Raw genomic sequence first — 22,603 nt, forward strand, 5'->3', positions numbered from 1 at the left:
TCATCCCTCGTCCAATGGTGGAGGAGCCCACCCCGTCCTGTGTAGGCCCCTTCTCCTGCCTGTGGTCCACCCTCAGGCGCGTGGAAGTGGAGGCGCTCCGCCAAGACGCTAGAACGTTGCAGCGCACATGTGCTACGAAAAAGCGTGGGACCCAGAGAAAATAGGAAACGACAAGACCTTGGCAACTCTTGAAGAAATTTACGACCCTTTTAGAGTGCATGAATAGACAGGATATCGGAAAAGACTTCGTAACTTTTAAGGACCGTTCGTGACTTGGCCGAAAACAACGAATTGGATATGGTCTATCATAAATTAGTCTTTTAGGAATCTTCGAAGTGAAACTATTCCATTCTCTGGATTTCCGGCCTTCTCTCAGCTCGATCACCCATGTCGAGGGGTTTACAATTTAGGTTTTGTCTTTTCACATAAGTAAACGCACAGATGGTTTAACTTTCGCTCTTGATTTACAACCATCGATACAAAGGTCCTCGGCAGATATTCGAGACATATGGATACTGCAGACTATCGATAAATATTCCCACGACAATGTCGCCATACCACTCTAAACATGTTCACGTGATAACATTTCACGTTACACATGTAAGAGTACACAGTTTGTATATCTTATAGTTTTTGACCTGAAACATTCGAAAATGCAAGTTAAACATCCAGAAAACCAATTGTTTAAAAATGTACGTATTTAGTGATGTTTGACAGATTAGTACGACGCCATATTGCTTCTATCCATCTTCTGATTGGTTCGCACATAAATTGGAAATCTGTTCATTTATTTTAGGTATCTTTTGTTAAGGGGTAACACCACTAAATTTTTCGAAAAATCGATTTTTTTTTATTGGCTTAAAAGATGCTTTGAATCTTCTAGAATATGGGGCAAAAGCGTTATTACCTGAAAGAAATTTGTTTCCTTGAAATTTCAAGCTCTTTCCCAAGCGCGTCGGACTGCTTCGAAACGACTACCGGTGTCAAATTAATCCCTGTTGGGAAGGTACAACCTAATGTCCTACCTTTTGATTTCTAACTTCTCTAATAAACAATGGATGTCTTCAGAAAATAGCAACGGAAGCTTTAATGCTACCGTTTGGAATTTGGCTCCAGAATCTTATTCAAGCGGCAAAAAAGTCTTGAAAATAGCGACTGATATTGCTGTGTGCAATTTTAATGATGGCCTGACAAACATTCTTCGAATTATGAAAGCTTTGGAGATGGATATTGGTGTCCAATCATACAATTTTTGTCTGGAAGCGCTCTTTGACAGATGCGGCAAAAGAGGCACGCTCTACCTTACAATCTTCGAGGAAAGAGAATGAGGAAGAATATTTAAACATGGAAGGGCAGCTTTATGTTCCTGGGATAGCAGATTAATGATAAAAAATTTAAAACAGTCGAATTTTTCATTTCTTCATGTTCATAACACATTTCAAAACTTTAAACGCGTTTTTCTCGAAACACGATTTTTCAAAACGGCACGCAGCATAACTCGAACAATTTTCATTCTTTTCATTCGAATTTTTAACAATATCTTTAAAATAACATTTCGAAGTGAAATACGTACGGAATTTTCGATAAGTTAATTTAAACATTACTTATTAACAAATGATTGTCCTCTTTTTAAAGAAAATTGAACGCTTTTTATTCAAATACTCACCAATCACATAAAAATCAATATTTTTAAAATCCCCTACGTATTTCACTAACTATAAGCATGTAGAAAATATTTTTTTCTTTCTCATAGATTAAAATTTGCACCAGCTACACTGCGTGTCGCAGAGCGCTGAAAATTAAACATGCCTTGCTAGAATGGCTTTAGTGCCGCCATTTTTTAATATTTCTCAATTAAAATTTTTTTTTAATACCTAAATATATGCTTAATACCTGCCCCCAATATTATTATTCTATTACCTTTCCTTCCAAGAAAAATTGCCAAAAAAACGCTTTTTTTCGAGCTGTTACAGTGGTGTTACCCCTTAATTCTGTATTCATTTTTTTATTAAACTGTAATATTTCTCCAAGCATCGTGTTGTAATTATTATTCGGATTTTTTCTGTTATTTCTTTATTTTCTGTATTGTTTTTTATTTTTTGTAATTTTGTAAAAAATGAATGTTGTAAAATATAATTTATGCAGGTATTTGAATTTTATGTGTTATTTTATTTAATATGATTTATGCATTTTAATTTTCTGTGTATTTATGAATTTTATTTAATATGATTTATACAGCTTGCCCACTTTGAAGGAATCGACTGTTTCATGGGCCAAGGAAAAAGAATTGTTGAGAACTACAAGAAATTGTAGTACACAGAGAGGACGAGGATGTTTTGTCGACGGACACCAACGGACACTATTGCAGCGTGGTTTCACTATTGTCGGGAGATGATAGTGGACTACGTTTGCAAAATGCAGACAGCCACGCTAAAATTAGGCAGCAATCATTAGGGATCAATGAAGCAGGATCTGCAATCGTTGTGCAGGTAATTTTTATACTGTTTTTAATTAATTTTGTTATTATTCCTTTATTTTACTACTGTACTTTAAATATTATTTCAGATCGATGAAGCCAAGTTCGGCAAAAGGAAATACAACCGTAGCCGAATTGTCGACGGCCATTGGGTCGACACATCGATCAACAATTGCAAAATGGTGTCGTTCAAGATCGATGCTTCGCCGCGGATAACAGACTGAATACCAACCTTCTTCAACAAACAAAAGGAAACTAAACCTTCAGAGTTGCGCTGTGAAACGGCTAATTTATAGAGTCGACCCCCCCCCCCCAGCCGACTACCGTTACACGAATCGGCAACTACAAATCCAACAAGACTGAACACACCTTTATAACTGAGATACGGCAACGCTAAGCTCGAGACACTGATACCTTTAATGCAACTTTATCTCTGTTTTATGTTATCGTTAGATATGCATAGGTTTATTAACCAAGTTTCGATATACCGACGAGATACTATTGTACTATTTAATGCAGTACATTATTATTATTATTATTATGTTAGGTTGAGGCTAGCCGGGCACTCAGTCCTTGGGGACCATTGTACCAGGGCCGCTAGGTAGCCTCCTTACTGGCTGTGCCTTGATAGCTGGGCTTCTGTTGCAAATTTCAGAAGCACCGGCACCAGGCCAGCCGAAATGCTTAATGATGAGGGTTCTTGGGTCCCCAGGATTGATCCTCTTAGGGCCCTTAGTTCCCTGCATCTTAGAAATACGTGGAGAGGTGTTTCGTCCTCCTCCTCACACCTCGGGCATATCGACTCCTCTATGAGTCCCATGCGCGCGAGGTGTTTCCTCGTGTACCAGTGTCCTGTCACTAGGCCCACGAGCATGCGCAGTTGCGCCCTATCCAGGTGAATTAGGGTGTCACCCAGCTTTTTTGACGGTCCCTTAAGTAGGGCCCTCGTGTGTCTCATGCCGTTTGCGTTGTGCCAGAGCTTGGTGAACTCCTGGTTTAACCAGTCTTTAGCCAGGCCTTTCAACGCATAGGTTTCAACCTATGGGGTACTCATGGCATGGCTGGGAGCTTGTCGCCCCCATTCGTGCCAGTTCGTTAGCCCTCTCGTTGCCTGGGATACCAGCGTGCCCTGGTACCCATAACAGCTTAACTCTGTTGTTCAGAGATAGCTGTCTCAAAGTCAGTGCACAGTCCCTGACTAGCTTCGACCCAATTTCCACTTTGTGGAGGGCTCTGGGCGCGGCCAGGCTATCACTGCATATGTAAATGTGTTTGCCTGAGTGGGCCCTTTCCAGATTATATTTGGCGCAGGCCCAGATGGCAAACATTTCTGCTTGGAAGACCGTAACGTGGTGGCCCAGCTTGTGGGTCATTTCGACCCTTGGGCTCTCCTCCGCTACCCCGGCTCCGGTGCCAGATCCGGTCTTGGAGCCGTCTGTGAACCAGACCAGTCCCCCCGGAGTCAGGATGCCGTTAGGGTCTTCCAGCCATTTCTCCTTTTCTGGTATGATTATGTCGTATTCCTGTCTGAAGAAGTACTCCGTCTTGCAGCGGTCTTCACCGTGGGTCAGAATTAATTCCGATCCCGGATCCCTGAGGATCTCGGTGTGCCCGCCGCTCGCCGGGGACCATCCTTCAGCTTGATGGAGACGGATGGCCGCTCTCCAAGCCGTTGCCATCACTGTTAGATGGGGTGGCTTAATGTCAAGCAGCGCACCCATTGCCATGGTAGGCGTAGTGGGGAGCGCACCTGTTATCCCCAGCAACGCTATTCGGTATATTAATGCAGTACATACATATATTCAATACTTAAATTCTTTGAATTACTATTCTATGTTTAAATAACATCAAAATATATATTTCAAACAACTGTAACATAGTATGTTTATTATAAGAATTAAAAATATAATAATTGCATTATTCAATTTTATAATTAATACTTATTATGAGAAGCGTGTTTCTCAATAATAATATACAAAGTCTTGGTACATATACTTTTTAAAATAATTACCTTTGGTATTGATTTACAAAAAATCACTGAAAGTAGAACGCGAAATACGAAGAAAACATTATTACATTAATAATGATTTTCAGAATTCTTTGTAAATTAAAATCACTTTGCTACATATTATCAGATTCGAATGTAAGCGAAATATTTTGCGTGTCTATGAGTAGATCTTCATTTGTATTTGATTTTTCTTCTGGTTCAAATTCATCTACATCTTCTCCGTCAGTTATCATTTGCGGTCCGGTAGATTTATATTGAAACGCAGAATGCGATAAATCGACTTCAACGGGAAATAATGTTACAGCAGATAGTAAATCCCGTGTATTAGAATAATATTTTGCTAGACCAGCTGCAAATTTTTGCAATTGCCATACAACATCCTGAACATGTTTATTGTCCAATAATTCAAGTTTTACAAGTACATCTGATCTAAGTTTCGCAAACTTCGCACGTGCCTCTTGTCGACATCTTAATACTAACCGATATTCATAATTGCCTGTTTCCACTCGATAAAGAGGTTCCTGTAATGCTGCATAACTTTGTTCTTCGTCGTCCAATTCTTTTACTTTCAAACAGTAAGAAAGATATTCAAATTTCGCGTCGGCATATTTGCTGATAGTTAATCGTGTATCTGGAATAGCTTTGTGAAGATATGTGCCTAAATCGTTTAATATGGGTTTCAAAGTTTTTAGCATTGTTACTCCAAATTTTTCCATTTGTCTATGCTGTTCCCCAAATTGTCTGAAAGCTTCACTAGCTCGAGGTTGTGGTTCTCTTACTCCTATCGCAGCAAAAGCATCACCAAATACTAGAACACATAATATACTATTTAGAGAATTACAGACAATACTAATGCATCTACTTTGAGTAGTTTATGAAAATAGTTTTAAAAAAAGCTTTAATTTTCAGTAGACTTCTGAACGTACCTTTGTATATTTGTATTAAATCAAAGAAAGCATGTAAAGTAGATTTAGCATGAGAAACAAGACCTCTATACAAATTTTCTGTGCGCTGTAATGCCATTAATCGTTGCACAAGCGCATCGTTACAAAGAATTGCACGCGATAATCCTAATGCATCTGCTGTTGCACTTCCCATTCCTTCAACCAATCTATGTTTCACCTAAAATTTCATTAATTTATTAGAACAATTAAAAGGTTAATTGTTCATAATCAACTATATAATTTGAACTATACAAACCTTTTTCAAGGCTATATCAAGCGTACGACCTTGCCTTGGATCAGCATGTAATTTATTGTAATTAATACTAACTTGAGAATCACAAGATTGTATCATCTTTGCAACTTCTACTTTTGTCTTTCCTCTAACCGATGTACCATTCACTGCTACAAGTTCATCTCCTGATTGCAGAGTACCGTCTATTGCTGCAGGTGTATTATCAAAAATTTGTACAATATATAAACATGGACATAACGGTGCTCCCCCTCCGATACTTATGCCTATAAGATTACTGCCATCCTTTTGTATTACAACATTGCCAGAAGTTATGGTCATACCCCTGTATAAAATGATACAATAAAAAGTGTGTAATATTTATATTTATGTTTATATTAAAATTATAAATATTCAAAATCATTAAATAAAATTTAATAACAGCTAATGAAACTGAAAGCTAATACATAAAAAATTACTATGCAGTGCACATAAATATGGCAAATAATTTACACAACATAGAACATAAAATGATTTCAACAGTTCATGCTTCAAATATTTTACCAAGTAAATAAAAATGAATAAGTAACAATATAAGAATTTAAATACACCTTTATTATTAAATAAATATTTAGGAAATTCTTACCTGAGTGTTCTGATAATAATTAAATACTTATTGATATTATAATAAAAAATATTAAATCATACTATTAGTTTATATAAAATATTATAAGTAAACTAAACATCAATTACTATAGTATAGTAAATAATTATAGCAACAAGCATATTATTATCACAACTTACATTGTGCTGTTGAGTGGTTGATGAAGAGACTGATCTTGCTTGACCAGTTCTACATCGGGTCTATATTCCGCAATGATTAAAAAAAAAAAAGAAAAAAGAAAAAGTATGAAATTTATAAGGTTTTAAAAATGTAAAATATAAAGAAGAAAAATTTTTAGTGATAAGTAAAAGAGTAAAATAACAATGCGTACATGCGATCTTCCATCATGAGAAACTGATGCGGTTGTACATTAGCCAATGACACAGTGGTTAATGGAACAAAACAATTATCTTTGAGTTCTTCATTAAATTCTTTTAAATCAATGTTATCTATAGATATTACCATTTCTTCCTTCAAACTATTCCATTACACCGTGACATACAGACATGCATGTTACAAGGAAAAAAACAAGCACATTTAAACTGAAGTATAACAAATATCGTGTATTAAATAAGCAGGTTTATGAAACCAACATCTTATCCTCTTCGAAGAAGAAATCATCGTCATAATCCATGCTTGCAATCTGTAATGTTAATAAGGATTGTGTTAATGATTTACACATCGATTGTATCAGTATATTACTGAAATTCTCTCAACAGATTTTTTTAATCGAATCTGATCTATTATATTAATGAACAAAACACTCCTTTATGAGAAATTTTAACACGTTATATTATGTTAAGACAAAATTAATACACCCTTTTATTATCATCTATGAGAAAAAGTTGCATGTCAAGGAAAAGAGATAAAATGATAAATATATGTGTATATAAACTTACTCCACTTCTAATAAGTGATCACAACAAATGGTTACCAATTACTGTTTTTAATTACTATTCTAACAATAAACTGAGAAAATAGTTTATTCCTTGTCAATGAATAAGTTTTTCATGGCAAACTATTTATTTCATAACAACTGTACATAAGTCAACATACATATTTACACATACTGTATGCAGTGACTACAATATATTATAGAGAGAGGAACAGCAAAAACAGAAAGTATATATATAAATTATAAATATGTTTTTCTATTGGTTACTTCGAGATAGTGCTGTTACATTTGAAATACTAGGAATTAAATCTGTTAAGTTGGCAACAGAAATCTCATCTCAATTTTCTCTATTTAATGCCAACGTTACATGATGTTCCACGTTGTAGAATTGACGAATACGTTGTCAGCTTTCCACGTCGCGACATCAGTAGAAGCCGGTTCTGTTGCTCAGAAGCATTGTACTCAGGTGTTGCTTCTGAAGTCAGTACTTGAAAACAGAATTAAAATTATTCTTCATAACAGAAAAAAAAATTAGAAAACATCAGAAAAATGAAGAAATGTTGCATTTTTTTACTGATATTCATTTCATCAGTTATTTTAACAGTGAACAAAGGTAATGCATGGTAAAAGATATTAACTAATATTTTCTTCAATTTGTAATTTACATTTCTATTGCACATAGGTATACAAAAGTAGCTAACATAATGAAACCTAATTTCCTGATTTATTTTGACTTTTAACACATTTATTTGTAGTTTTCATATGGAATATAGTTATACAACTTTTACAAAAAATATTAAATGAATTTATTTATTCTTTATATATAAATTTTACTTTTACATTACTTCAAATTATTTTTTATTTTAAAGTGAAAATAGTTGTTTTGAAATTTTATATTTTTCATTGATTAACCAAATAATTGTTAATTAGTCGTCAATCTTGGTATTAACTTTCATGAAATAATTATATATTATTCATATTTGTAATTTTATTATAGCCTATGCTCAAGAGGATGAAAATATAGACGATATAGTAGACATCGAAGGAGAAGATAATTCTGTAATAACAGATGAAGAACCTGAAGATGAAGTAACTACTACCTCTACCGATGTTGATACAACTGTATTGTTTAATAAACCTGTTTATAATGGATTATCAACCTTAGGTACATACAAAACTTTTCTTCTCTTCTGTGATACTTTATTAAAGTTTCATTTGATAGATAATATTAATAGTTTATCTACTTTTTTAGAATTACCAGCTGGAAACTTAGTTGAATTACTTGTTGGTTTTGCCAACAAAGGTGAATATGATTTCATTTTGGAATCTTTGGATGCATCTTTTCGTTATGCGATGGATTTCAACTTCTATATTCAAAATTTCTCAACTGTTGCATACAACAAAATCGTAAAGCCAAAGCACGAAGCAACTTTAGCATATTCGTTCATTCCATCAGAAAATCTTGCTGGAAGGCCTTTTGGCTTCAATATTAATTTGAATTACAGAGATGCTGTATGTAACAAATTATTTAATTTCAGAAATATGAATACCAGAAATTAATAATGACATATGATTTTTAGAATGGAATTAGCTACAGTGAAGCTGTTTACAATGAAACAGTTCAGATCATAGAATTAGACGATGGTCTTGATGGAGAAACAGTTTTCCTATATGTATTTTTAGCTGCATGCGTGATACTAACCCTTGTAGGAGGACAACAACTTCTTTCATCTCTTGGTCGTAAATCGCGTTCTTCTAGTAGTCGTAAAACACCTGTGGAAATGGGCACATCTAATCCTAACAATGTAGATTATGATTGGCTGCCAAAAGAAACATTAAATAGAATTAGTAAGTATTTTATTATATTTAAAATAAGATAAAATAACAAAAATATTTACTTATAAGTTATTCTTTACAGATAAGTCTCCCAGAACTCCCAGACAAAGTCCTAGGCAACGAAGGACTAAAAAAACAGTTGATGATTAAATCATGTTAATTACGTGTATGCATATGTACGCTTAAATCTAAATGTATGTATGTACATGTATGCATATATTCTTAATAAGTATATATGCAAATAAGATACATGGCTTTATAAAATAATTTTTTAGCAACAAATTTGTACATTGTCTACAATATTAAGAAGGCAGGCAGTTATCATCACTATTTACTTGACAAAATTCAAAACATATTCATTATAAAAAAAAGAAATCATAGAATAAATTTTGTAATTTATGTACAATTTGTGTTATGAAGTACTAAATACTATTACTATTTAGGAAGATAAATACAATCTAATAACAATTATATATGAATTTTTGATATAAATAATGTTTAAAAATTGTCATTATCATGTATAACATAAGTGTATTTTGTATATACATATTATAATGAAATTTTCGATTACTGGTATTTATTAATGAATTATAATGTTGATAATTTTAATAATTACAACATTGAAAGCTGCACATTGAACATTAATAATTAACTACGAATATGAATGTCCATAAACACTTTACAACTTAAGGTTATAAATATATGTTTTGTAACATGTTTATAAAAGTAAATTTTTTTAAACTTTTTATATTTTCCTTTAAATATATTATTACATTTCTAAATATTATTACAAAACTATTTACTACATATAGTAAGTATGTACCTACAAAAAATTTGGTTAAGGGGAATTTTTGTATAGGAACCATATTTGTTGTTATACTTTCTAACCTAATCCACATGGTGTCGTTGTTTAGTCACTAATGGTCACTAAACAATCACACGTCATTCTGATATTCGGTTGCTTGTAATTACTTGTGTAGTGTGGTGGTGTTCCATTAGTTAAGTTAAAGTTACAGAAATGTCTGATGTTAGAGATTGGTTTAATTCTTTACCCTTTTTCACAAGATATTGGTTATTATGTACTGCTGTTTGTACATTAGCAGGAAGATTTGGACTAGTAAGTCCATTTTACCTGATACTTATAAAGGATCGTTTCATAAACAATTTTGAGATTTGGCGAGCTGCAACCAGTGTTTTCTTTTATCCTCTCAATCCGGGTACAGGATTTCATTTCTTAATAAATTGTTATTTCTTATATAATTATTCGCTGAGGTTAGAACGTGGAGAATACGATGGACGGCCAGCAGATTATTGTTTCTTACTCTTATTCAATTGGATATGCTGCGTTATCATAGGAATTATTGGTGAATTTCCATATCTTATGGATCCTATGGTACTCAGTATATTGTATGTTTGGTGTCAATTAAATAAAGATGCTATCGTTAATTTCTGGTTCGGTATGTATTTTCTATGATAACATTAATGCTTTTTAATATTTAATATTTTCAATTTAAACCTTCATGTTTATGTTTCTTTAAATTAACAGGCACACAATTTAAAGCAATGTATTTACCATGGGTGTTATTTGCATTTAATCTTATTATTTCTGGAGGCGGTATGATGGAACTATTTGGTATCTTAGTTGGACATCTTTATGTATTCCTGAAGTTTAAATATCCTCAAGAACTTGGTGGGCCAGAATTATTAAATACTCCAAAATTTCTTGAATCATATTTTCCACCTCAAAGAGGCGGTTGGAGATGGATTGGAGCTACGTCTACTCAGAGGCCACAAGCACCTGTTAGAAATACATTTGGTGGTCATAATTGGGGACAAGGACATGTGTTAGGACAATAAATTGTTATATGAAATGTGACATTTATGTGAGTTCTTTCCATTATTTTCATTTGAATAAAATTATTGAAACATAAAAAAACTATATAAAATGTATGTAACTCTATTTTTTGAATATGTTTTAGAATATTTATCAATATAAATTAAGTTAATAATTTAATTAAAAATGTAAAGTAAAATTTCTTATATGATAAACTTTTGTTTGTGTACGAATTACTGCACTTGTAATTTTATAACCAAATTTTGTAACTTAATGTATTTTATTTTTAAATAGATTAATAGTTAAAAATTTTCAGATAAATAACTTCTTTTATAAGAAAAAGTTATCGTATTCGTCTAAATGTTTTCCTTTTTTATTTAACTATTAAGTATAACTGCTGTAATTAATCTCAAAATATAGAAAAAATATTTAGGTATCTAGGTTTTAAATTTTGATCTATTAGGTAGAAAAGAAATATGTATGTAAACATACTACAATTTTAAAACATTTTTATTTTTTGCCCCTTGTGATACATCTGAAACAATAAAAATGTAACATTTCTTAAAGTATTATACATAAGAAGTAAATGATGATTTATTATTGAGGTTTTCTCCTCAGTAGCAATATTCCTGATAGTCTATAGCAATACCATAAGCCTTATGGCATAAGGTATCACTATAGCTAATCAGGTGGATGGGATGCTAACCCCTACCAAGAGCTCAGAGCAGATACTTTCCAACACGATATCAATAATAATTTCTAATACTGTACTGAATAGAAACAGTACACAATAGTATAAGATATTGTGATGAAAAGTTTGCAAAGAGCTCTAAACCTACCATATCACTCGTCAGGAACTTGCAATTCTCCGCTGTTGATATCTTCAATAAGATCACGAGGTGGTCTGCCTTCAACTGTACATCCAACTGACTGACAGGTTCCTAATATTTCTTTAACTGTGCCGCTAAGATCCTTTGACATAGATCTTGGTCTCATTGTTCGAGCAACAGAAAGTATGTCATCAAATGACAAATTTCCATTGTGCTTAATATCTTTCTGTCTTCTACGGTCTCTTGGTGGTTCCTTCAGTGCTTTAATTATTAAAGAAGCAGCAGATGGAACTACTGAAATTGTGGCCTGCCGGTTTTGAATTGTTAACTGTATTGTAATCTTTAAACCCTTCCAGTCGGTTGTAGCTTTGGCAATGTCATCACCAACTTTTTTAGGAGACTATACAACGATAAAACATTAATTACACAGTATAAAAACATCTTTAACAATATGCAACAATTCAAAGAAAAATTTTTTCTCTAAACAATATGAATACACTAAGATTAAATGTAACTTACCAAACCAAGGGGACCAATTTTTGGAGCTAGAGATGAAGTTGTACCTACTTCACCTCCAATGCATCGCAAATAAACTAATAAAACACACAAATACGTTAGATAAATTTGAGAATTATTTTAATACGTATAAAAAAGTTTTAAATTAAAAACATACCTTTCTTAATTTCATTTGGATCAAACTTTGGAGGCATTTTAGTAAATGTTATATAAAATTGCTAAATAGAAATGTGGATGAAACACGATTTCGAAGAAAACGTAAAAACGTGACTACCTCACGTTAAACCTTAGTTAGAAAAGGTTGGGGAGGTTATAGAGACCGGATATGTAGATCGATGTAACATGAACTATACAAATTTAACATAGTAAGGCTGCGTTCGCTTTGGGCGCTCACGCGCTTATAAGTATCACTCACAATGTTCGCTTTGGCGCTATAAGCGGTCACGGATCCAGTAATGACGTCATGATAACGTCATAACTTGTGCTCACGAATGCTTATTCCATCCAGGTAGAGCGGCCAAAGCGAACGCAGCCTAAGCTTTCATTTTGAACACCATATTTCTGTGAATGTACCTTTAAGCTCATTAAAGCTCTAGAAAAATCCCTAGACGCATGCCGTTAGTTGGATGCAATAACTGAGGTGGCGCTGAAATCAGTTTCTGCTCGGCCTCATTTTCGATGAAACGTTGACTGTTTTACCAACGCGGAATTCGGAGTTCGGCCTCGACGCTCGCATCAGTTAACTGCCGGAAGCGGGAACACTCAGCGACGCCACACGTTTCGGAAAACCGATCGGTAAGTTGTTAAGTAATTTCCGCTGTTTTTGTACAGCTGGTGCGACGGTAGAATTTTAAAAATACTTGGATTATGGCGGTCTTTTTAAAATACAAGTTTGTCAAATAATTATTTTAATAATTTTTCGATCTTGTTACCTCTCGAAAACAAAGGCATGTCCAATCTTTTTGCATTCGTAGTCATTGTCATGTATAAGTAGTTTGATTATGTCAGTGTTTACAATTAGAGAATGTGAACATTTTAACGGGTTGAAATTTATTAACGTATAAAATTATATATACATTTTTACAAATTTAACATTCATCACTTACAATGTTGAAATTGTTTCTACATTACCAATGATAGCAATAGCTTCAATTTCAAATTGAGCTCCCTGCAAGAATATTTTATAATTAAGATCATATATATACATATATTTTATAATTATACACATATATATATTTATTAAATGTTTAAAAGTGTTAATAATTCATACCATAGGTAATTTTCCAACTTGATATGTGGATCGGGCTGGATAGTTCTCTTTGAAAACTAAAATAAGAAATATATACATATATTATATGTCCATATCCATGTATTATTTTTAATTTAAATTAAATTTAAGATAATTGGGTCTTACATTCTTTGTAAATTTCATTTATGCCAGAAAAATCATCCATGTTTTGTAATAAGATCGTTGTTTTAACAACTGTAAATGTAACATAAAAAATAAATAGTATTTAAGGTATAAATCTTGAATAACAATATTGGATTATTATAAATTAATGATAAACGATAATGATAAGATAATCAATTTGGATAAGTAATTCAAACAAACAGAAGAAACTGCTGTTATACATTTCAAAAATAAATGAAACCTTTATTATAATCAGATCCAGCTTCTTTTAAAATATGCCCCATATTTGTGAGGGCTTGACGAGCTTCAGCAACAGCACCTCCTTCAGCAAGCTTCTGAGTTTTCATATTAAGACCAAGAACTCCGGACAGATATAAAGTACGATCTACAAGTACTGCTTGGCTGTTTAAAATTAATTATGTTATGTTACTAGTATCCTTTATACCAGATAATATGATTTCAAATATAAAAAATTAATAATATAAGCAAATTATATAATATTCCTGCTTACTTGTAAGGTCCAACAGGTTTTGGACTTAATGAAGTTGATATTATTTTTCTTACAACTTTTTGTGAAGCCATTGTTATTTTCATTTAGTTTAAAATGTACTCTCTCAGTCTTTAATTTTAATTGAACTGATTCAGTTTCAACTGTGTACTTTCCTTATGTATCCACATTTATTTTTGATAAACTATTAACCCCTTATTGGAACAATATCTTATCTAAAGTACAATTTCTTTCAAGATATATGTTTTAAAAAGCAATTAGAATACATGTATAAATCTAATTACAATACATACATAGTTTGTTTTATATATAAGACTTCAACTTATTATACTGTGTACATGTAGACTTCCGTAAGGAAAATAGCGTTATAGGAGAAGTAGAAATTCTCAAACATTAATTTTGACGGAAAAGAAAAAAGAATGCTCACAGGATTTTACTTGCCGCGTCGTACTAGTGCTGTACCACGCGACCAAATCTTATGAAAGAGTAGAAATCTGTAAAAGACGTTCAAAGTAGCATGTAAGTACAAAAACCGCAAATTTTTGTGTTGCACGTGTCTGTTAGTTATATACCTCCATTACCATTTACGATAATTACTATTTATCGCCGGCGCCAAACCCTCTTGATCCATTTAGCGGGCAGCTATTTTTCACAGGAGCTGGCAATCTTTAAACATGTTACGTACATACACGCAGTTCAGTTTTGTTGGATCTGTGGTTACTATTTGACAGTGCTGATCAAAACAGATCAGAACAAAGTACATAATAACATAAAGGAAACATGGTCACAATCAATATATCACATGATTATGGAATACCAATTGTTAAATATAATAGTATGCGTGATACACTATTATAAGTACATTAGAATAAATAAATTTTATAGTATTCTACATTAATTCATCTAATTCGAGATATATAAGCAATATATTTAACAGAATTAACATTTCCAAGAATTTATTTATTTTCTTGTACTACTACATAAATATGTTACACATTTAAATTTAAGTCACCTTCAGTTAAAAATCTATAATTACAATAATATATTTGTTGTTTCACAAAAATTTTTCATCTATATACATATACATATATTTTATTATGTTCTCTATTAAATAACTTATCTATTACTGTTTCCTTTCAGTTTGTATACACATATATGTTATTTTAATATTATATATTCAACATTAAAACAATATATAAATATTTCATAATAAAGGAAAGTATAAGTATTTACTCTGAGTTAGGTACATTGTATGATTTGCTTCTAAAGCATATGTAAATTAACTATGTAAAACATACATAAAATCGAGATTGGAAATGTAATGCAATCAGATAGATACCATTAATTGTGCCACACTGACATTTCTTTGCATGACTATATATTTTTAAACATTCAGTTTACCTCTATAGAGAATTGGCACAATTTAAAATGATATAATTTGAAACATATTTCATAGCACTTTGAACATTTCTTTAGAATTTTGTGGTTTAGTATGCAATTTACCGTTTTGTTCAGTTTTGAAGATAAAGTAAGATATACATAGTTGTAAAAAAATAAGAAATAAAAAAATAAAAGATACTATAATAATTATTGCAAAAAATAGTTACATTTTCATTTAATCCTGTTTATAATGAAATTATTTATAACAGAATCGAGGGCAAATAGAAATTATTTTTCTTTTCTTGTTAATATTCAGTGTCATATTCAGTATCAGAGAGTAGTTAAACATGTAAATATTGTAAAAGCCTGTAATAAAATATAACATCAATTTCTTTACAATACTACATTTTGTTAGATTTAAAATACTTGCTTTAAGAAAATATTTTTTTATGCTTAATGCTGCAGAATAATAGATATGTTTGTACATAAATTATGAATGATTATATGACACTGATTATAACAGAAAAAAAAAAATGTAAAAATTTACTCTATTATTGTTATCAATAATAATTAATTACAAAAAATTGATAAACTGACTATAATAACAAAGTAATGCTACTCTTTTTTTCTTGAAAAATATGATCGTCCGTTAGTTTTTCAAATAAAGTTACCTACCGTTAACTGTTTCAAATTATATGCAAAAGATGAATTTAATGAGATTCGTTTCTGCTATTAAAATTCTTAAATGCATAATTACAATTTAAAAATATTGAGATCTGATTGATTTAAATACATACATCTAATTTCGAGCGAATGAATTTTCATTGATAAATTTACTTATAACTTATCAATGAAGCAAAATATAAAAAAAAAGAAAGTTTGAAAAATATTTCAAGTATTTATAAGATATTTAACAAATAGTTATAGAAGTTCTTTTATATAACACGCAGTATATCTGACATTCTTTGGTTTAATTGTTATAAAAGAAACATTTAGTCAAATTTCTATCAACATCACAGTTTAATACAAATTTTTTTGATAGAAAATGGACTGTTTGTTGCGGAATGCAAAAGAACTGCAAAGTATTACATTACGTGCTTCTTAATTTTTATAATTGTAAAATAAATTTAATCATGATCATTTCATCTAACTAGCCGCTTATATATAAATGAATAGTTTATGATTTTAACTGAAATAATGAATTTTTACAAGTTCAATTAACAACAGTTAACTGACGTGTAATTTCATACGAATTATTTAAATTTAATGTTTAAAGATGCTTTCGTAATTACAAAAAATAATACTCTCAGAAAAATATTAGAAAGCATAATATACAATTTCAAAGTAAAGTTATACAAATATATAAATTCAATAAACTTTTAGTGAAACATGCGACCAGTTGAGTATTAATATATTATCGTGATTAATATTGTTAATGCTGCTTGCACAAACATCGCGTACAATATTTAGACAAATATTAGAAATAATTTTTCTAACTTTTTTTTTGCTGTTTAAAGGTAATACAGCTTACCATTCAATTATTATCGATGTTAGAACATCAATAAACATTTAACAAACCCCTGTGTTCTAATGAATCCTTTAGCGTTTGGAACAACTGTAACTGCTGCTCCGGTTTTAAACTGTACACCTATATATGAAGTTAATATGGATATAAAAATTACAGTAGAAAATTATTAAGGAAAATCAAAAGAATTGTTAGATTGTACCTGTTGTAAAAGTTTTTGAGGTGATGCAGTTTGAATGAACGAAGATATATAAACATTTACAAATGTTGCCATTAAATACTGACAATCAAATCTATCCATTATTCCACCATGACCAGGAATAATATCTCCGAAATCCTGCAATTATGAATTATCACTGAGCATGTAATGTACTTAAAAAATAAGAGAAAAGTATAACAATTGTGATTACTTTAATTTTGAATGCTCTCTTAAAGCCACTGGCAAAGAAACCTCCAAATGGTCCAATTACAGAACTGAATACTGACATTGATAATGAATGGAGTAAAAATGGATATAAAGATACAGTAGACTTTCCACTAATCTATAGAAAAGAATGATTATTAAATATTTTTTGTTTCCATCATATTTGTAGAAATTACCGCATTACTGATTTACATAATTACATTACCATTTTCCACATAACTTGTAAACTAGTGGGTAAATTATATTCTTGAGGTTGAAATAAAGCAGACGGTTCACAGTCCATTGTCATTTGTCCTAAGGCTTCGCTATATTCAATGGGACAAACAAAGTAACGGTACTGACACATGATGTATGATATCTGAAACATATATATATTTCAGGTTTTTAAATGTGGAATACATTAACATCGTATAATAAAAAAAGTATAAATATATCATTACCACCAAACCAAGTATTACTGTTGAAATACCACCTCCTATAAAACCTTCCCAAGTCTTTTTAGGTGATAATTTAATTAAAGGTGTTTTGCCAAAGAAAAAGCCGAACATATATGCCATTATATCATTTATCACTATCATACTAACTGGAACAATGAACCTGAACCAAATAAATATACATATATCATTATAAAATATGTATTAGATGACCAGGGTAGGCTCGATCCTTTACTTTTTTTGACAGTGATAAGGTATTTAATATCTTGCGTTTCATAAGATCTTACGAGAGAATCTTAGAATTGTGAAAGATTAGAACCTTAGAGTTTCAGAATGGTAAAGGGGCCAGTACATATTCTTGGAAGGATCAAGCCCACTAGCTCCTACCTAACTACGGCAACGTAGATGATAATAATTTATATAAATCAACTTACCATATCAAGCCTTGGAATATATTTGCAATTATAAGATAACTCTGGGTCACAACAATAAGTAAAGCAACGTGTGTCCAAGCAAATAGAGAAAATTGTTTCATGTAATATTTCTTCACAAGTGACAGTACAAACCATACAAAACCAACGATATATAAACAAAATGAAATAAAACGATGATATGTAACAAGTAAACGTAAATACTCCTGTAAGATAAATGAAAGAATAGCATTAGTTGTCAATTTACATGTAACATCAAGTTTTAATTTGTTATTATAAATATAATTTCTTTTTGGTGATATATAATTAAGATAACAGTACTTATATATATATATTTAAAACATAAATTAATTTAAAATTTAAACATGATGGAAACCTCACAAAATAGAACTGGAAGCCATACAAAGTATATAAAGGTAATACTCGAAGCTTTGTTTATTGATTTTATGTCGGTATTAGATATGTTCATAAAAACATATTTTCTAAATTAACTAAGTCATGATTTAATATTATTAATAAATAGTTAGCTAACATTGTTGAAGAAAAACTTATCAAAATAAAATTATGCAAATTATACTTACTGTTCTATTAATCACTACAGCAAAATAGTCCATCAAATTTTCTCCATAAAAGAAGTAGTTGGAAGTAATTAAAAAATACCATGAAAGAGATCGAAACCATGGTAAACCATGAATTCTATAAACTGCATATCCAATGTTAATAATCTCTTGGAAACATTTCACTTGCACAATTAACGTCTATAAAAACATATACAAAATGATATAGTGTTTTATAAATTTGAAATTTGTGTATGTTACAAAATTAATAAATGAGATTTACCGTCGCCATCAGTGCTAATGGTCCAGCATAAATAATGGCACAAAATCCAATGATCATAAACAAGGTAAAAATACTTCTGATTACCCAATTTTTCCATCTATAAGAAATTTTATTTTTAATCATTCAACATTTATGTTTCATCATTTCAAGTATATAGTTCGATAAATTTTACCGATCCGATAAGCCAGAAAGGACTGAATCCAAAATGTGCGGAGTATGATCAGTCCCTTGGGGTAAAGTTTTACCCAATTCCTCCACTTCTAATTTTGCATCATCCTCAGATTCCACATCTTCCTTCTGTATAAAACATAATTCAAACTGTTAATACTGCTATAATTTTAACTTTAAAAGGAATCTATAATATTATCTGTGATTAACTAGGATAAAAGAGATGCAATATATGTATAAATATATGTATTGTATATTTTTATGATATGTAAACATTGATTTTATTAATTTTATTAAGTCTACTAAAAAATAATTTCACAAAATTTCTCTCTACATTTCTACACAAGAAAAACATATAAATACCATTCAACAATAGAGTTATGAATGAAATAAGAAAACATTGCATAAATATAATCAATTCACGTTATCATAAATTCGCTTACAATAAAAATCCACAAAAAGGAGGGGGGGGGGGGGGGAAGTGTCGTAAAAATACTGTACTGTAGAGTATCGTAAAAATAGTAGTATCGTATTTACTACTATATTAATCGGAATGATTTAGTGTTAGTAAATAGCTGTCATTACCACTTAATTTAGTTGATACATATGTATATAATATGAAACAAAGGTCATTTCATAAATTAATCTTAAGCAATAATAAACAATGGAATCTAATTCTATGAAAAATGAATGCACAAATAAAAAATAATAAATGGTAGGAATAAAGAAAACTCCATTTACCTGATTATCACTGACATCCCGCGTTTCTGTCGACGCATCTCCAATTGTTCTTTTACGAATCTCTGACATTTTGTACTAAGTTATTGATTTATAATACCTCATACATACAGAAATTTAAAATAAAAAATTACACTGTGACCACTGATTTTTGCAATTCAATTGCATATTTACATATTTAAGTATTTCATTGAATGGAGCGGACGTGACAAACAACCATCAAATTCGCGCAAAGCAAACTGACAGGTTAGCGCAGAGTCATAATCATCGTTGGTATTCGGTTTGTTTCGTGTCTCTTCGGAAAATCAATGATAACAAAAAATTAAATGAAATCTCTATTTATTTTGTCACGATATCGTTTATAATTTATATTGAAAGAAATACACGTATTTATTTTTTCTAAAAAAGTATAATAAATAAATTACACGTTAATACATGTTTTATTCTTATCATAAAATAATGTTCATACATATAATTTAATAATATGGCAAAAATTGAATTAATTTAAAATATCTATAATTGTTGTCAGAAAATAAACCAACTCTTAACTATTTTATACAAATTTATTAATTCCAATATTCATATGTCTTGTTCTATTTAATTAAATTTCACCTAACGTTAATCTGTGAACTGAATATACATGAAATACTACCTTTAATGCACAAACTATACGGTGTTGTACCATGTTTTTTTTTGTATATTTACGATATTTATAAAATATTTGATTATTAAATACATAATTAATGAAAAAACAAAGGAAATCAACGGGAAGATATAACATTATTCAAACTGTCTTCTAGTTGAAGTTAAAATAAAGAAATATTGTTATTTTGGTGTAGCCTAAGTTATAAAGTTTACAATGACATTACCTGGTATTGGAGTATTTGGTACAGGAAGTATTGTTAGAATAATTATTCCTTTTCTGAGAGAAAAGGGTTTCAGAATTGAAGCTATATGGGGACGCACATTGGCAGAAGTGTCAGAAGTTGCCAGTGATCTTGAAATACCATTCCATACCAGTCGAATAGATGATGTGCTTCTTAGGAAAGATGTTGATTTAATTTTCATTATGTGCTCTCCTAGTTTACACGCGCAAATTGCGGTAAAAGCTTTGGGAATAGGAAAGCACGTTGTATGTGATAAACCAGCTGGTTTAAGTCAAAGCGAAGCTCTAAAAATGGTTAGAGCGGCACAATATTATCCGTCTTTAATAAGTATCGTCAATCATAGTTTACGATTTTTACCAGCATTTGTTCATATGAAAAAAGCTTTGGAAGAAGGATATTTGAACGGTCCTGTAAATGTTGTAGAAGTTAGAGTACATATGGGCAGTTTATTACACAATGGTTAGTAACTTTTTAATCATTATTCATTAAACATTTTCTAAACATTATTTCATTTACTTTTATAGGGTACGATTGGCTGTGTGATGATATAATGGGTGGAGGAATTTTAGCATTAGTAGGAAGTCATGTGATAGATTTAATTTTTCATTTAATCGGTCAACGCGCATCAAGAGTGCACGCAGTAGTTCGTACTTTCACTCAAACTACGCAACATATAAATGGGATAAGACGTGTTACATCACCAGATTTTTGTAGTTTTCAAATGGAATTGAATGGTGGTACATTGGTAACAGTGACTTTAAGTAACCATTTACAAGGTCAGCTGTCTCAAGAGGTATTAATATGTGGAGGTGGTAATCATCTTCTTGCACGTGGTGGAGACCTATATGGTTCTCGTAATGGACAAGAAGAAATATTATATCGCGATACGGATGACTTGCAAGATATATCTCTTCCTGTTGCTGATTCTATTCCAAGACCATATATCAAAGGATTAAGAAAAATGATCACTGCGTTAAGAGAAGCATTTCAGTCTGTTGAAGACAAAAAAGGTTGGATAAAGGAACCAGTATTTTCTGCGTCATCTTTTGAAGATGGTTTATATGTACAAGCAGTTATTGATGCATTGCGACAAAGTAACAAACGACGAGAATGGGTAAAAGTTAATATTTTAACTGAAGAACCAGATCCAAATCCATTATTAAGTGCAGCTGTTAGAGCCACAGCTATTTCAATATAAACAATATTTGAGACTGTTTTTAAATTAATTAAAAATTTTCGCCATTAATAGATAGTAATATATTAATAAAGAAAAATTACGAACAAAAATGACTGTATTATAACTATTGCTTACGTGGCAGCTATAAATTAAAGTTCAAATTAAAATTTAGATTTTGTTTCTTCTGCTCTTACAAAAAGAAATGTTTAATTTATTCATGTACATATAGTAGATATTAATAGAACTGTTTAGTTTATAGTAAATATAAATGTATAAATTATGCAAATATTTGTTTATGTATTAATCAGATTATTTATACTTTTTTTTAATATAGCTTTTATTTTTTTCTATCTGTCTGTTATTAATTTATTTTCCGTATTTATTATAATTTTACAATGTACATATGTACTATATTGTAGATAGAGAAATAGAAAATGTTTAATTTTTG

The 22,603-nt window shown here is 30.8% G+C and overlaps 7 protein-coding genes across 14 annotated transcripts; 3 read left to right on the forward strand and 4 right to left on the reverse strand.

The window, feature by feature from the left end:
- Positions 1-4,312: 4,312 nt before the first annotated feature.
- LOC114880527 (PRKCA-binding protein) lies at positions 4,313-7,313 on the reverse strand. 7 transcript variants are annotated; one of them, XM_029196629.2, is made up of 7 exons: positions 7,221-7,270; positions 6,784-6,964; positions 6,653-6,675; positions 6,462-6,521; positions 5,685-6,003; positions 5,411-5,606; positions 4,313-5,292 (listed from the first exon to the last, which is right to left on the reverse strand). In XM_029196629.2, the coding sequence occupies exons 2-7, from the start codon at positions 6,784-6,786 to the stop codon at positions 4,598-4,600; spliced, it is 1,296 nt and encodes a 431-aa protein (XP_029052462.1). In that variant the 5' UTR covers positions 6,787-6,964; positions 7,221-7,270; the 3' UTR covers positions 4,313-4,597. The 7 variants fall into 7 exon arrangements, with proteins under 7 accessions (XP_029052462.1, XP_029052464.1, XP_029052460.2 ...); XM_029196631.2 differs by lacking the exon at positions 6,462-6,521; XM_029196627.2 differs by having other exon boundaries at positions 6,653-6,964.
- A 311-nt stretch (positions 7,314-7,624) lies between these two features.
- LOC114880529 (translocon-associated protein subunit alpha) lies at positions 7,625-9,622 on the forward strand. Its single transcript, XM_029196634.2, has 5 exons — positions 7,625-7,829; positions 8,214-8,381; positions 8,469-8,728; positions 8,797-9,064; positions 9,135-9,622. The coding sequence occupies exons 1-5, from the start codon at positions 7,766-7,768 to the stop codon at positions 9,200-9,202; spliced, it is 828 nt and encodes a 275-aa protein (XP_029052467.1). The 5' UTR covers positions 7,625-7,765; the 3' UTR covers positions 9,203-9,622.
- A 343-nt stretch (positions 9,623-9,965) lies between these two features.
- Positions 9,966-11,119, forward strand: LOC114880530 (derlin-1). 2 transcript variants are annotated; one of them, XM_029196636.2, is made up of 3 exons: positions 10,014-10,169; positions 10,330-10,509; positions 10,599-11,119. In XM_029196636.2, the coding sequence occupies exons 1-3, from the start codon at positions 10,130-10,132 to the stop codon at positions 10,907-10,909; spliced, it is 531 nt and encodes a 176-aa protein (XP_029052469.1). In that variant the 5' UTR covers positions 10,014-10,129; the 3' UTR covers positions 10,910-11,119. The 2 variants fall into 2 exon arrangements, with proteins under 2 accessions (XP_029052468.1, XP_029052469.1); XM_029196635.2 differs by having other exon boundaries at positions 9,966-10,509.
- Positions 11,120-11,381: 262 nt separating this feature from the next.
- Positions 11,382-12,592, reverse strand: LOC114880513 (60S ribosomal protein L12). Its single transcript, XM_029196593.2, has 4 exons — positions 12,390-12,592; positions 12,236-12,309; positions 11,726-12,116; positions 11,382-11,421 (listed from the first exon to the last, which is right to left on the reverse strand). The coding sequence occupies exons 1-3, from the start codon at positions 12,424-12,426 to the stop codon at positions 11,730-11,732; spliced, it is 498 nt and encodes a 165-aa protein (XP_029052426.1). The 5' UTR covers positions 12,427-12,592; the 3' UTR covers positions 11,382-11,421; positions 11,726-11,729.
- Positions 12,593-13,261: 669 nt separating this feature from the next.
- On the reverse strand, positions 13,262-14,237 carry LOC114880525 (2-iminobutanoate/2-iminopropanoate deaminase). Its single transcript, XM_029196625.2, has 5 exons — positions 14,155-14,237; positions 13,885-14,045; positions 13,647-13,715; positions 13,503-13,558; positions 13,262-13,400 (listed from the first exon to the last, which is right to left on the reverse strand). The coding sequence occupies exons 1-5, from the start codon at positions 14,235-14,237 to the stop codon at positions 13,335-13,337; spliced, it is 435 nt and encodes a 144-aa protein (XP_029052458.2). The 3' UTR covers positions 13,262-13,334.
- An 853-nt stretch (positions 14,238-15,090) lies between these two features.
- LOC114880522 (phosphatidate cytidylyltransferase, photoreceptor-specific) lies at positions 15,091-20,323 on the reverse strand. Its single transcript, XM_029196623.2, has 10 exons — positions 20,095-20,323; positions 19,358-19,482; positions 19,186-19,282; positions 18,927-19,103; positions 18,349-18,551; positions 17,921-18,077; positions 17,686-17,838; positions 17,467-17,598; positions 17,259-17,393; positions 15,091-17,179 (listed from the first exon to the last, which is right to left on the reverse strand). Exons 1-10 carry the CDS (start codon positions 20,161-20,163, stop codon positions 17,090-17,092), a joined length of 1,338 nt encoding a protein of 445 aa, XP_029052456.1. The 5' UTR covers positions 20,164-20,323; the 3' UTR covers positions 15,091-17,089.
- A 119-nt stretch (positions 20,324-20,442) lies between these two features.
- LOC114880524 (glucose-fructose oxidoreductase domain-containing protein 1) lies at positions 20,443-22,505 on the forward strand. Its single transcript, XM_029196624.2, has 2 exons — positions 20,443-21,437; positions 21,503-22,505. The coding sequence occupies exons 1-2, from the start codon at positions 20,951-20,953 to the stop codon at positions 22,174-22,176; spliced, it is 1,161 nt and encodes a 386-aa protein (XP_029052457.2). The 5' UTR covers positions 20,443-20,950; the 3' UTR covers positions 22,177-22,505.
- The last annotated feature ends 98 nt before the right edge of the window (positions 22,506-22,603 follow it).

Source organism: Osmia bicornis, chromosome 6 (assembly GCF_907164935.1).
Source record: "Osmia bicornis bicornis chromosome 6, iOsmBic2.1, whole genome shotgun sequence".
NCBI lineage: Eukaryota > Metazoa > Arthropoda > Insecta > Hymenoptera > Megachilidae > Osmia > Osmia bicornis.

Excerpts from the sequence above, each read along its gene's own strand:
- LOC114880527 (XM_029196627.2), bottom strand. The coding sequence starts at position 6,786 with ATGGTAATATCTATAGATAACATTGATTTAAAAGAATTTAATGAAGAA. Across the intron at positions 6,004-6,461 it reads CAACCACTCAACAGCACAAT|GGGTATGACCATAACTTCTG; the intron begins GTAAGTTGTGAT and ends CATTTTATACAG. Across the intron at positions 5,293-5,410 it reads TTTAATACAAATATACAAAG|TATTTGGTGATGCTTTTGCT; the intron begins GTACGTTCAGAA and ends TATGTGTTCTAG.
- LOC114880529 (XM_029196634.2), top strand. The coding sequence starts at position 7,766 with ATGAAGAAATGTTGCATTTTTTTACTGATATTCATTTCATCAGTTATT. Across the intron at positions 7,830-8,213 it reads TATTTTAACAGTGAACAAAG|CCTATGCTCAAGAGGATGAA; the intron begins GTAATGCATGGT and ends ATTTTATTATAG. Across the intron at positions 8,729-8,796 it reads ATTTGAATTACAGAGATGCT|AATGGAATTAGCTACAGTGA; the intron begins GTATGTAACAAA and ends TATGATTTTTAG.
- LOC114880530 (XM_029196635.2), top strand. The coding sequence starts at position 10,071 with ATGTCTGATGTTAGAGATTGGTTTAATTCTTTACCCTTTTTCACAAGA. Across the intron at positions 10,510-10,598 it reads TATCGTTAATTTCTGGTTCG|GCACACAATTTAAAGCAATG; the intron begins GTATGTATTTTC and ends TTAAATTAACAG.
- LOC114880513 (XM_029196593.2), bottom strand. The coding sequence starts at position 12,426 with ATGCCTCCAAAGTTTGATCCAAATGAAATTAAGAAAG. Across the intron at positions 12,310-12,389 it reads TCCAAATGAAATTAAGAAAG|TTTATTTGCGATGCATTGGA; the intron begins GTATGTTTTTAA and ends GTGTTTTATTAG. Across the intron at positions 12,117-12,235 it reads AAATTGGTCCCCTTGGTTTG|TCTCCTAAAAAAGTTGGTGA; the intron begins GTAAGTTACATT and ends ATCGTTGTATAG.
- LOC114880525 (XM_029196625.2), bottom strand. The coding sequence starts at position 14,237 with ATGAAAATAACAATGGCTTCACAAAAAGTTGTAAGAAAAATAATATCA. Across the intron at positions 13,716-13,884 it reads TGGATCTGATTATAATAAAG|TTGTTAAAACAACGATCTTA; the intron begins GTTTCATTTATT and ends TTACATTTACAG. Across the intron at positions 13,401-13,502 it reads AAGTTGGAAAATTACCTATG|GGAGCTCAATTTGAAATTGA; the intron begins GTATGAATTATT and ends ATATTCTTGCAG.
- LOC114880522 (XM_029196623.2), bottom strand. The coding sequence starts at position 20,163 with ATGTCAGAGATTCGTAAAAGAACAATTGGAGATGCGTCGACAGAAACG. Across the intron at positions 19,483-20,094 it reads GGGATGTCAGTGATAATCAG|AAGGAAGATGTGGAATCTGA; the intron begins GTAAATGGAGTT and ends TGTTTTATACAG. Across the intron at positions 19,104-19,185 it reads CATTAGCACTGATGGCGACG|ACGTTAATTGTGCAAGTGAA; the intron begins GTAAATCTCATT and ends ATGTTTTTATAG.
- LOC114880524 (XM_029196624.2), top strand. The coding sequence starts at position 20,951 with ATGACATTACCTGGTATTGGAGTATTTGGTACAGGAAGTATTGTTAGA. Across the intron at positions 21,438-21,502 it reads GGGCAGTTTATTACACAATG|GGTACGATTGGCTGTGTGAT; the intron begins GTTAGTAACTTT and ends TTACTTTTATAG.